Source organism: Staurois parvus, unplaced genomic scaffold (genome assembly GCF_062004578.1).
Source record: "Staurois parvus isolate SC_StPar_1 unplaced genomic scaffold, SC_StPar_1.0 ptg000154l, whole genome shotgun sequence".
Lineage (NCBI taxonomy): Eukaryota > Metazoa > Chordata > Amphibia > Anura > Ranidae > Staurois > Staurois parvus.
Window position 1 is genome coordinate 15038271 of NW_028317950.1, and position 12959 is coordinate 15051229.

At 41.3% G+C, this 12959-nt stretch overlaps 1 protein-coding gene across 2 annotated transcripts in view; it reads left to right on the forward strand.

Annotated features, from left to right (window-relative positions):
• Positions 1-12959, forward strand: part of DDX31 (DEAD-box helicase 31) — a 157511-nt gene that overhangs the window by 127845 nt on the left and 16707 nt on the right. For both annotated transcript variants that reach the window (XM_089675089.1, XM_089675090.1), the window contains exon 19: positions 4937-5117. In XM_089675089.1, the coding sequence (XP_089531215.1) occupies positions 4937-5117 (181 nt within the window). The remainder of the gene's footprint in view (positions 1-4936; positions 5118-12959) is intronic.

The window sequence follows — 12959 nt, forward strand, 5'->3', positions numbered from 1 at the left end:
CTGCATAGCCTACCAGTCCATCAAGTGGCATCACTGTGTCCAGGCATAACCCCTAAACCTGCTTCTCTGGAGCATATCCCAGCATTATTTTTTTTCTTTTTCTTTGTTCCTGTAACGAGAAACGACTTTTATTACTCCCTGTGATGCCATTGACAGGATTGTAAAATTTGTGCAGGGGCAGCTCCTGGGGGCTCCACTACTATTAATGCAGGCACACTTCCAGACCTAATAAAACAAAAATATCCGCACTGATTTTAAAAGTGTAAGGCAGCTGACAACAATAGGTAGTATACAAACCTATATAAATGTGCATAAAAATATCTAAAAATGTAACGCCAATCAAGAAATAGTGTCACTAATACAATAATTTTGCTGCAAGCAAGAGCACTTTATGGTGGTGGATGGACATTATTAAGTCCTTTCCACTGAATTTTTGACTTTATGGACGTGGAACACATTTTGGTTTTTGTTATATGTTTTTTGATTTTATGTTTTATTTGTGACACTATTTCATGATTGGCGCCACACTTTTATATATTTTTATACACTCCCAGACCTACATCTCCCAACAGCCCTTTTCCTACATACAGTCTGAACAGGCTCGCTAGTCAAGGCAGCAGAATTACAGTTGTGTTCAAAATAATAGCAGTGTGTTGAAAAAAGTGAATAAAGTAAAAAATCCTTCTAATAGCTTTTATTTCCATACACACAAATGCATTGGGAACACTACACATTCTATTCCAAATCAAAACATGAAGAAAATATATCAAATTTGTGTTGTTCCTCTAAAACAAATTGAAGAAAAGTGAATATTAGACTGTTCAAAAAAATTGCAGTGTTTGTATTCTTCTTTACAAACTCAAACATTCACTATATAAACTGAAAAATGTTTGAAGACTTTGCTTTCCTTTGAATCACTTAATGAATATTTAGTTGTATAAGCACTTTCTGAGAACTGCTGTACATCTGTGTTGCATGGAGTCAACCAACTTCTGGCACCTGTGAACAGGTATTCCAGCCCAGGATGATTGGACTACATTCCACAGTTCTTCTCTATTTCTTGGTTTTGCCTCAGAAACTGCATTTTTGCTGTCACCCCACAAGTTTTCTATTGGATTAAGATCTGGGGATTGAGCTGGCCACTCCATAACGTCAATCTTGTTGGTGTGGAACCAAGATGTTGCACATTTACTGGTGTGTTTGGGGTCGTTGTCTTGTTGGAACACCCATTTCAAGGGCATTTCCTCTTCAGCATAAGGCAGCATGACCTCTTCAAGTATTCTGATGTATTCAAACTGATCCATGATCCCTGGTATGAGAAACATCCCCATATCATGATGCTTGCGCAACCATGCTTCACTGTCTTCACACTGTACTGTGGCTTGAATTCAGTGTTTGGGGGTTGTCTGACAAACTGTCTCCGGCCACTAGACCCAAAAAGAACAATCTTACTTTCATCAGTCCACAAAATGTTGCGCCATTTTTCTTTAGGCCAGTCAATGTGCTCTTTGGCAAATTGTAACCTCTTCAGCACATGTCTTTTTTTCAACAGTGGGACTTTGCGGGGGCTTCTTGCAGATAGCTTGGCTTCACATAGGCGTCTTCTAATTGTAACAGTACTCACAGGTAACTTTAGACCTTCTTTGATCTTCCTGGAGCTGATTGTTGGCTGAGTCCTTGCCATTTTGGCTATTCTTCTATCCATTGGAATGGTAGTTTTTCGCTTTCTTCCACATCTTTCAGGTTTTGGTTGCCATTTTAAAGCATTTGCGATCATTTTAGCTGAGCAGCCTATCATTTTCTGCACTTCTTTATATGTTTTCCCCTCTCCAATCAACTTTTTAATCAAGGTACACTGTTCTTCTGAACAATGTCTGGAACAACCCATTTTCCTCAGAATTTCAGAGAGAAATGCACTGTAACCAGCATGTACAACATTTGCTGCCTTCCTTCCTTAAATAAGGGCAATAATTGCCACCTGTTTTTCAAAGAATGAATGACCTCACTAATAGAACTCCACACTGCTATTATTTTGAACATGCCCCTTTCAATTAGTGATTCAATTACACAGAATCAGCAGCATGCATGTCATGACTGTTGGGTCTGTTGGATTTCTATTACTCTACTACACCTGCTAGTAAATTATTTGCCATGTAGAAATATCATTTCTACCAAACACAGTGATTGATCAGGTTAGTGATGTCTGACTGCTATAATTTTGAACACAACTGTATTTTGCTGGAAAAGAAATCAATTTGTGCATGTGGAGAGGTACTAATTTTGAATAATCTCAGAAGCATTTCAAACTGATGCCATTGACACATGCCCAAAGCCTGTTTAAAAGAACAAGCCCTTAGAGGGAAAGTCATTTGACTTTGGAGGTTTTTCCACTTAAAGTTAGTGAAAATCCCTCAACAGTTACTTCATACTTCAAGTGAAGGTTATCTTATTTTGGTAGTGTCTCTTCTTTAAAGGTGACTTCAAACATAAGAGAACGAAAGAAATAGAATTTGAATATTTACAGTCCAAAAGGGGAATGTTCCCATGTGTAGGTCCTTGCCAAGCAAAGGTGAATTTTCACAGCCATTCACTATTGTTTTCCACTAACTAATGTTCTGACACTGAATTCCCAACCTTTGACACAAACATACATGCATAGTATTCGTTCATTAGGAAAATATTTAGTGTGTGAATTATTATGAATGAATGGCTGCCATTGGAAGTGTGTAGTTAGGTTTAGACCTTTATCTTTTGTGTCATCATGTTATTTGTCTATTATTCAACTTTCATTTAGCCCCTCAGAACTTTACTTTGTTGCTTTCTGAAGCTCTCCTGTTGAACTGTTCAATGAAGAAGGGCATGCAGGATGGTTGTTTAATGGAAAAGTGCGTGGCACACCTCTATAGTGGAGGATTGTTCAGTGGAGAGGGGTGTAGTAGATCTCTGTGGAGAAGGATTGGTCAGTGGAGAAGGACATAGTAAATGTTTATGGCTGAGGTTTATACAACTCTACGGTGAAGCCTTGTTCAGTATAGAAGGGTTTGGTATAGAATTATGGTGGAAGATTGTTTAGTGGCGGAGGATGTAGTATGGCCCTATGGCAGTGGATTGTTCAGTGGAGAAAGGAGTGATTTAGTGCCATGGTGGAGGATTGTTCAGTGGAGAAGGGAGTAGTGTAGCTCTATAGTGGAAGATTGTTCAGTGGAGAAGGAAGTAGTGTAGCTCTATGGTGGAAGATTGTTCAGTGGAGAAGGAAGTGGTGTAGCTCTATGGTGGAAGATTGTTTAGTGGAGAAGGAAGTGGTGTAGCTCTATGGTGGACGATTGTTCAGTGGAGAAGGAAGTAGTGTAGCTCTATGGTGGAAGATTGTTCAGTGGAGAAGGAAGTAGTGTAGCTCTATGGTGGAAGATTGTTCAGTGGAGAAGGAAGTGGTGTAGCTCTATGGTGGAAGATTGTTTAGTGGAGAAGGAAGTGGTGTAGCTCTATGGTGGAAGATTGTTCAGTGGAGAAGGAAGTAGTGTAGCTCTATGGTGGAAGATTGTTCAGTGGAGAAGGAAGTAGTGTAGCTCTATGGTGGAAGATTGTTCAGTGGAGAAGGGAGTGGTGTAGCTCTATGGTGGAAGATTGTTTAGTGGAGAAGGAAGTGGTGTAGCTCTATGGTGGACGATTGTTCAGTGGAGAAGGAAGTAGTGTAGCTCTATGGTGGAAGATTGTTCAGTGGAGAAGGAAGTAGTGTAGCTCTATGGTGGAAGATTGTTCGGTGGAGAAGGAAGTAGTGTAGCTCTATGCTGGAAGACTGTTCAGTGGAGAAGGGAGTGGTGTAGCTCTGTGGTGGAAGATTGTTCAGTGGAGAAGGGAGTGGTGTAGCTCTGTGGTAGAGGATTGTTCAGTGGAGAAGGGAGTGGTGTAGTTCTGTGGTAGAGGATTGTTCACTGGAGAAGGGAGTGGTGTAGCTATGTGGTAGAGGATTGTTCACTGGAGAAGGGAGTGATGTAGCTCTGTGGTAGAGGATTGTTCAGTGGAGAAGGGAGTAGTGTAGCTCTATGGTGGAAGATTGTTCAGTGGAGAAGGGAGTAGTGTAGCTCTATGGTAGAGGATTGTTCAGTGGAGAAGGGAGTGGAAGGATTGTTCAATGGAGAAAGGAGTGGCAGCTTGATAGTGGAGAAAGGAGTGGTATAGCTCTATGGTGAAGAACTGTTCAGTGGAGAAAGGACTGGTATAGCTCTATGGTGAAGAACTGTTCAGTGGAGAATGGCATGGTATAGCCCTACGGTGGAGAATAGTTCAGTGGAGAAGGTTGTGGTTTAGCTCTGTTATGTTGGGACTGCCAAGTGGAGATCGGCGTGGTAAGGTTCTATTGTGGATGACTGTTCAGAGGACAAGAATGTGATATAGTTCTGTGGTGGAGGATTGTTTATTGGAGAAAGGCGTGTTAGAGATCTATAGTGGAAGATTGTTTGGTGAAAAAGAGAAGGTCATGGTAAAGCTGTATTGTGGCCAAGAAGCTAAACCCTCTACAAAGAATGACCTAGGGATTGGGGGCTTCCCAAGCACATAGAAAACAAATTGTGAAAATGTTTGTATCCCCACAGAACAATGTAACATCCATTGATGAAAAAATGTATTTTACAATTTGAAGATTTTTTTTTTTTAAGTACTTGGTTATTGTGACACATACCCCTATCTGATTCACTCCTGCTGGCTTATTCATGAAAAGCAAGGAAGGAGAACATTGCATTATAAATCAACACAGCAGAATCAATCTTGTATTGCTGTGACTTCAGTAAAGTGAATTGAGATTGGTTAATCTGGTTTTCTGCACGTAGCTCTTTGCTGCTTGCATTGTTTATGAAATAAGGCTGGAGGTGACACCTTGCAATTTATTTATGTATTTTTTTCATATCTCAGCATTTAATACGTATTATTTTCCTCTTAGCGCTGCAGTCCTACATTCGTTCTTATGCAACATATCCTAAGAACGTAAAGCACATCTTCCATATCCGTTCTCTGCACCTGGGCCACGTGGCCAAGAGTTTTGGCCTGAGAGATGCACCACACAAACTCAGCAAGCAACTAGCTGGAAGTCCAAAGAAGCACAGAAAAGACCAGCACAGAAGGTGAGAACTGAGCCTTCTAGACATAAATAACTTGGAAAAGATCAATGCTGTCCACTTATTTCAATTTTGTTTATTTCTATTCATTCGCTTTGCTAGAAAAATTAAAGGAAGGCAGAATCTGATTGGTTCCTTTGCTCAAAAAAGACATATTTTTTTCCCAGGAGCTTATTGGTTATTTTTGTCAAAAGTGAGAACATTTTAGGCATTGTTAATATATGCTTCACTTATCAAAGATTACCAAAAGCCCAATGTGTTTGTTAATAATAAGCACTGACACACATTTGTTGATATATTCTGCCAGCGCTTGACAGCCTTCTAAAAGTGCTAGTAAGACGGGCATCCGGCTATTGAGAAGCATTTCTGTTACAAATGTCAACTGGCTTTTGCACATACTTTTAATACAAAAAGTATCCCAATCAGAGCACCACAATGCTACACATTTGTTACATTTGCATGATTACACAAGCTATTTGCTAAGCATTCCCTTAAATTATAACTAAAGGCAAAACTTTTTTTTTTTAGTTTTGAATAGAGTGAAGAGGGATTATAACCTGTCAAGTTATTTATTGCTGTCTGTACCCCATTAGAGAGATTCACTCTTTTTGTCATGTTTACCAGGACAGTTATAGATGAGAAATCTTCCAATGTGGACACTAGATCTGGTGACAAGCAGGGATTTACTCTCACTTCCTGCTGTGGTTATGGGACAGGATATGAAAGGAAATCTCCCCAATGGGACACAGATGGCAAAATATATGACAGGGGTTATAACCTTCCCCTATCCAAAAAAAAAAATTGCTTCTAGTTCTACTTTAACACCCGCTATTAACACCCCTTTAAACTATCCTTCAAAGTGTACCTAGTGCTACTCAGAGTTATGGAACAAACTAATATTCACACTAGTGCAGATCTACACAGACAGGGAGACTGTTTAAAGGACACCTGTCATGAGAGAAATAGGCTGCCATTACTGGCCAAGTGCACGATTCAGAGACTTCATATTTTAGCCAGACACAGTAGAAGGTCAGGAATGGCAGCCCATATATATCCACCATGGCAAGTGTCCTTTAACAATCTTTCGGGATGGTAAAGGGGCTTTTACAAAATAGAGGGGATGGCGAGAGGGAATGGCTGGCAGTGAAGGTGCCTAAATAAAATTAGAAGGTTCTTACTACATAGTTACTGCACAAATTAAAATAATTTCAATTAATGGGGTTTGCAATGACCAGGATGGTGCCCACGGTGACAACACAATGCTCATATAGTTAAAGCCCAAGACGTCGCAGAAATAGATATTAAGTTTGATAGACAATGTACTGACAGCCTTGATCCTACAGCTTCAACTCTTCTGGGAAGGCTGTCCACAAGGTTTAGGAGTGTGTCTATGGGAATGTTTGACCATTCTTCCAGAAGCCAACTTTCCCATTACAGCAGTTGCACAGTGTGTCTATGCATGACTGCACATTCTAATAGGCTTCAGAGTTTTACTACAATGCCCGCTGAACTCAGTAATGTGACACACCCCCTCTCTTCCTCCTCAGCACAAGTCAATGTGAGCACACCTGTGATAAGGGGAGTGACTAATACTCACCTATGATTTGTATCATATTACCCCGGTACAAATCATTAGTAAGACCTCATCTGGAATATGCAGTTAAGTTTTGGGCACCAATTCGCAAAAAGAACATTGGGGAACTGGAGAAAGTACAGATAAGGGCAACCAAACTGATAAGAGTGATGGAGGAGCTCAGCTATGAGGAAAGATTAGAGGAACTGAATTTATTCTCTCTTGAGAAGAGGAGATTAAGGGGGGATATGATCAACATGTATAAATACATCGGTGGTTCATTTAGTGAACTCGGTGTAGAGCTATTCACCCTGAGGTCATCACAGGGGACAAGGGGGCACTCTTTATGTCTGGAGGAAAAGAAATTTAATCTCCAAACACAGAAAGGTTTCTTCACAGTAAGAGCTGTGAAAATGAGGAATAGACTTCCTCAAGAGTTAATTCTGGCCAGCTCAGTGGATTGCTTTAAAAAAGGCCTGGATTATTTCTTAGGTACACAGAATATAACTCGATTCTAACATTTATAGGTAAAGATGATCCAGGGAATATCTGATTGCCTCTCGGGGGATCAGGAAGGAATTTTTTTCCCTCGCAGGACCAAATTGGATCAAGCTTTGCTGGGGTTTTTTTACCTTCCTCTGGATCAACTGTGGGTATAGAATTATAACTTTTTTTTTTTAAATGGTTGAACTGGATGGACTTTTGTCTTTGTATACCATTTTTGTCAATTTAGCAAAGCTGTCACCAAAAACACTGTAATTTGTACTACAGACTTCTTCTAGACAGTTAGTAGAAAGTATCTTATGCAGTCAGTAATTTTATTGCCTGTCTGATGATGTGAAACTGCAATTAACCAGAAGCACCTATTGTCATGTTCACTATATTGCCCAAAGTATTGGTCGGCCTGCCTTTACACACACATGATCTTTAATGGCATCCCAGTCTTAGTCCGTAGGGTTCAATATTGAGTTGGCCCGCCCTTTGCAGCTATAACAGCTTCAACTCTTCTGGGAAGGCTGTCCACAAGGTTTAGGTGTGTGTCTATGGGAAGGTTTGACCATTCTTCCAGAAGCACATTTGTGAGGTCAGGCACTGATATCAGACGAGAAGGCCTGGCTCGCAGTCTCTGCCCTAATTCATCCCATATGTGTTCTGTCAGGTTGAGGTCAGGACTCAGTGCAGGTCAGGCAAGTTCCTCCACCCCAAACTCACTGATCCATATCTTTATGGACCTTGCTTTGTGCACTGGTGTGCAGTCATGTTGGAACAGGAAGGGGCCATCCCCAAACTGTTCCCACAAAGTTGGGAGCATGAAATTGTCCAAAATGTATTGGTATACTGATGTCTTACGAGTTCCCTTCACTGGAACTAAGGGGACAAGCCCAACCCCTGAAAAACAACCCCACACCATAATCCTCCCTCCACAAAACTTTACACTTGGCACAATGCAGTCAGACAAGTACTGTTCTCCTGGCAACTGCCAAACCCAGACATGTCCATCGGATTGCCAGACAGAGAAGCGTGATACTTCACTCCAGAGAACACATCTCCACTGCTCTGGAGTCCAGTGGTGGAGTGCTTTACACCATTGCATCGGATGCTTTTCATTGCATTTGGTGATATAAGACTTGGATGCAGCTGCTCGGCCATGGAAACCCATTCCATGAAGCTCTCTACGCACTGTTGTTCTGCTAATCTGAAAGCCACAAGAAGTTCAGAGGTCTTTAGCTATTGACTTTGCAGACAGTTGGTGACTTCTGCCCACTGTACGCTTCAGCATTTGCTGACCCCGCTCTCTCATTTTACGGGGCCTACCATTTTGTTGCTGTTGTTTCCAGTTGCTTCCACTTTGTTATAATACCACTAACAGTTGACCATGAAATATTTAGTAGCAAGGAAATTTTGCAGATGGATTTATTGCACAGGTGGCAACCTATCACGGTACCATGCTTGGAATCACTGAGCTCCTGAGAGCGACCCATTCTTTCAAATATTTGTAGAAGCAGTCTGCATGCCTAGGTGCTTGATTTTATACATGAGTGGCCATGGAGGTGATTGGAACACCTGAATCCAATGATTTGGAGGGTTGTCCGAATACCTTTGGCAATATAGTGTATGTCTATCCCTTCTGTCTCTGGCAGCACTGTAGCAGTACTCTATCCCTCCGATAGAGGTCCTCGCTACCACCCAGATCCTATGACTAATACTGAGATTTTACTGAAACACCAGCCTGTAAATTAAAGGATTTAAACTATATGCTACCTATATACAAAGTGGATGTCAATATCTCACTGATAGTAATATAAATGTTTCAGTGTCTGTGCAAAATGCAGTTTATTTACATTTGCTTAGAAACAGAGGCTCAACAGCAGGTGCCTTCCTTGTCTTTTGGAGAGGTTTGGACAGGAAGCCGAAGGTGTTAGTTAAAATCTGTCCCCAGTTACCTTCAGTTCTGATTCTCAAACATTTGCTCATAAATCAGTTTTATAAACCCGAGCTGTAATGTAGGTATATCAACTCATTAAAGACCATATTCAAGAAACTAGTGAAAGCAATTGGTGGATGGCTAACTGTATCCAGCAAACATTAAAGGCATGCTAAAGTCCACTGGACGTACCACTCCTTAATTTAAATCTTTACAATCCCAAATTTTCCATGTGATAGTAGGTATTTCACACATGACTGATTGAACTTAATTTTTTTCTCTAAAATATGTATCCACACAAATATGGCAGCCACTCAGATCAGCATATAACTAATCAAAGAGAAATGTTTACATGGGTATGATTATACTCAGAATAATACAATTCCCTAGCACAATCTCCATTAAATCCACACATAAATACTATTTAAAGTGTTTCAGCATTTTGGGTTGAAAACAGAGGTATTTGTTGGATACATTTGTACAGCCACATTGTCATGTCAAGGTACCTCTGTAAAGGCGACCCCTAACTCTACATTATCTGGGCCTTCAGCTTGGAAAACATACACCAATCAGCTGTAACAGTTTGATCACCCAGCTTAACATGACCACCTACCTGTTGAGTAGGCCCCCCTTTTGACACCAAAACAGCCCTGACCCATCGAGGCATGGACTCCACTAGACCTCTGAAGGTATCCTGTGGTATCTGGCACCAAACCGTCAATAGCATATATTTTAAGTACTGTAAGTTGTGGAGTGGGGCCTCCATGAATCCGACTTGTTTTTTCAGCACTTCCCACAAATGCTTAATTGGATTGAGATCTAGAGAATTTAGAGGCTAAGTCAACACCTGGACAATACCTTCTTCCATTGCCACAGGGTCCAATTCTGTTTCTCACGTGCCCATTGTAGGTGCTTTTGGCTGTGGACATGGGTCAGCATGGGCACCCTGACCCGTCTGCGAGTACACTGGCCTTTGTCAGAACCAGCATTAACTCTTTCAGCAATTTGAACTATAGTAGCTCTTCCATTGGACTGAACTAAACAGGCCAACCTTCATTCCATCTGTATATCAGATGGCCACCCATGACTCCGATTCAACAGTTTTCCTTCCTTGAAACACTTTTGGTGAGTCCTGACCACTGCTGACTGGAAGCATCCCACAAAAGCGGCAGTTTTAGAGATGCTCTGACCCAGTTGCCTAGCCAATACGCTTTGGCTTCTGTCAGAGTTGCTCAGATCCTTACGCTTGCCCATCAACTTCAGGCACATGTTCACTGGCTGCCTACAATAAAACTGGGCACACTCTCCTCGTGCATTACTATGATATATAAGAAATTTTTGTAAAATCACAAATGCGTACTCACAAGCCAAAAAGGTCATAAAAACAGAGACAAGATGACAATCGCAGACAGTGGAGGTCCTTGGATAAAATGTACTAACACGTTTTGGCACATTTTACCCAAGGACCTCCGCTGTGCGCGATTGTCATCTTTGGCTCCTTGTCTCTGTTTTTATGACCTTTTTGGCTTGTGAGTATGCATTTGTGATTTTACAATACATTTTCTATATATCACAGTAATGAATGAGGAGAGTGCGACCTGTTTTATTCTTTTTTGTCAGCATCAAGATTCCCTGATCTATTGAGGGCGGCACTTCAGCAAGTGTCTGATTCTGTGTTTTCTGTGTACCATGAAGATCTGAGCGCTGGTTTTTGTTATATGTTGGAATTTTCACTTGCTGCCTAATATATCCCACCCATGTTCAGGTGCCATTATAATGAGAAATTCAATGTTATTCACTTTACCTGTCAGTGGTCACTGTTATCATTGGTTGCTCCATAAACTGATGAGTGGGTATTTAGTTCGGAGTACAGGAGTAAGAAAGCTCAGAGTAGATGTGATAGTTTGGTGAAGTTCCCCAGTAGTTCCAAGGGTGGGCAGGAGGAAGGGCAGTGACACCATTGCGTGTAGCATAGCAGGCTCTTAACACTGCTGCTTTCTCTGCAGCCGTATAGTACAGCAATGTTTTCTTCCAACCATGTGTTTAGCTGGAGTCTCCCTTAAAAGACAGGTGTGTATCCCTAAATCCTTACATGGCCATATGGAAACCAATGCTGGCCCCTCAAGCCAAGTGTGCCCGCATATTAGCAGTGGTCTGAGCCATTGTCCAGGCATTCAGTGGAGCCAATCTGTGACTCTTCTTGCAGTCTGCAGAGGCAGATGGATAACTGACTGGGACCCCCCCTCTTTCTCATGCATCTCAGGCCATGACTAGTAGGATTTGTCCTCGCCTTTATCCCGCACATAATAGTGTGATTAGCAGATAAGAAGCACATTACATAGCATGAGGCCGCCTCTGAAGACAGCCAGGCACTGCTCTGTCTGACGGCCAGAGGCGTATCACACGATTAGGCCGCCGAAAGTCGGGGTCTGTGCACCTCTATTCTTTCCGCACAAGGCGAGCTCCTGGGGAGCGTGAACGTGTCGCGTTCCAGAGCACAAAAGATCGTTTAAAGACCTTAAGGGATCATTAAGTGATCATTTAAAAAGAATTCAGTCTTAAAAGGCCGACATACAAGTTATCATCCCTTCCCTGTTCAGTGAAATGCCTGAAACTCGAGCTACCACCGCAGATCTTCCAAAAAGCTGCTCACCAAGGGCCAACTATGACCCTTTGAAAATGGTAAAGCTTAATGTAAATTCAACTTATCAAAGGGAGGTAAAGTGTATGTAAAGCCAAAATTTTTTCTTGGTTTGGGTGGAACTGATAGACCTCTGTCAGGTTTTCTTGCTGCCTATTTGCCTGCTTAGATGATTCACCCCACTTTTTGTTCTCGGGACCATTGTCTCTGGTACAGGTAATGGAAAATACAAAATTTTGATGTTATTACAGGAACAGTAGGTAAGAGGAAATGTTCCAGTGAGTAAACCTCTTCTGATGACATCTGTCTAAGAGAGGATTTCCCCTTGCTTTGGAGAGATTTCTCTTACATAGTTAAATAGTTGGTAAGGTTGAATAAAGAGAGCAGTCCATCCAGTTCAACCAGCATGTCAAAAAACCATATCCCTGTATACTGTGTTCACTAAGATGCCCATCCAACTGTTCTTACTTTATTTAGTATCTCTGTACAGGAAGTGAAGAAAAAAAATCTCACTTAGGCTAGATCCACACTGTTGTGGGTCCTGTGTGCTGCATTTGTGCAGACACAGCAGCCTATTCATTTGTATGGGGGTGCCATCAAGGACTAATGCCACCCTGGCATATCTGTTGAAGAGCATATCTGTTGATTTACACGCACCCCCAAACCTGCAATAGTTTGAACCTAGCCTCATAGGACACACATAAAAAAAAAAAAAACTGACGAGGTATTTACTATTTCCTACTCTATCCAAAACCAAACAAAAGTTTTAGATCTACATACACTTTAACCCCTTATTGACTGGGGGTAAAACAAATGCTAATGGTAGTGCAAGTGTACAAATGTAATGTTAAAGAAGAATTCCGAGTATGACCTTAGTTATATAGTTACATTAATCCAGCTTGGACCCATGTAACTATATATATATATATATATATATATATATATATATATATATATATATATATATATATATATATATACACACACACCATACCTGTGGGATCCCTCTAGAGACTGGAAATCACTGTAGTAGACACTACTACTGCAGTGATCTCCATTAGCTTCCAGGTCCGGAGCTGAGAGGCTGCCCTGCTGCATTGTGAACTCAGGAGGTCATCCGCTCAGCACGAGTTGCCATTTAGAAAACACTTTGCATTTTCTCAGTGGATGCAAAGCATTCTCTGATTGGATGAGGAGCGGGGCACTCTC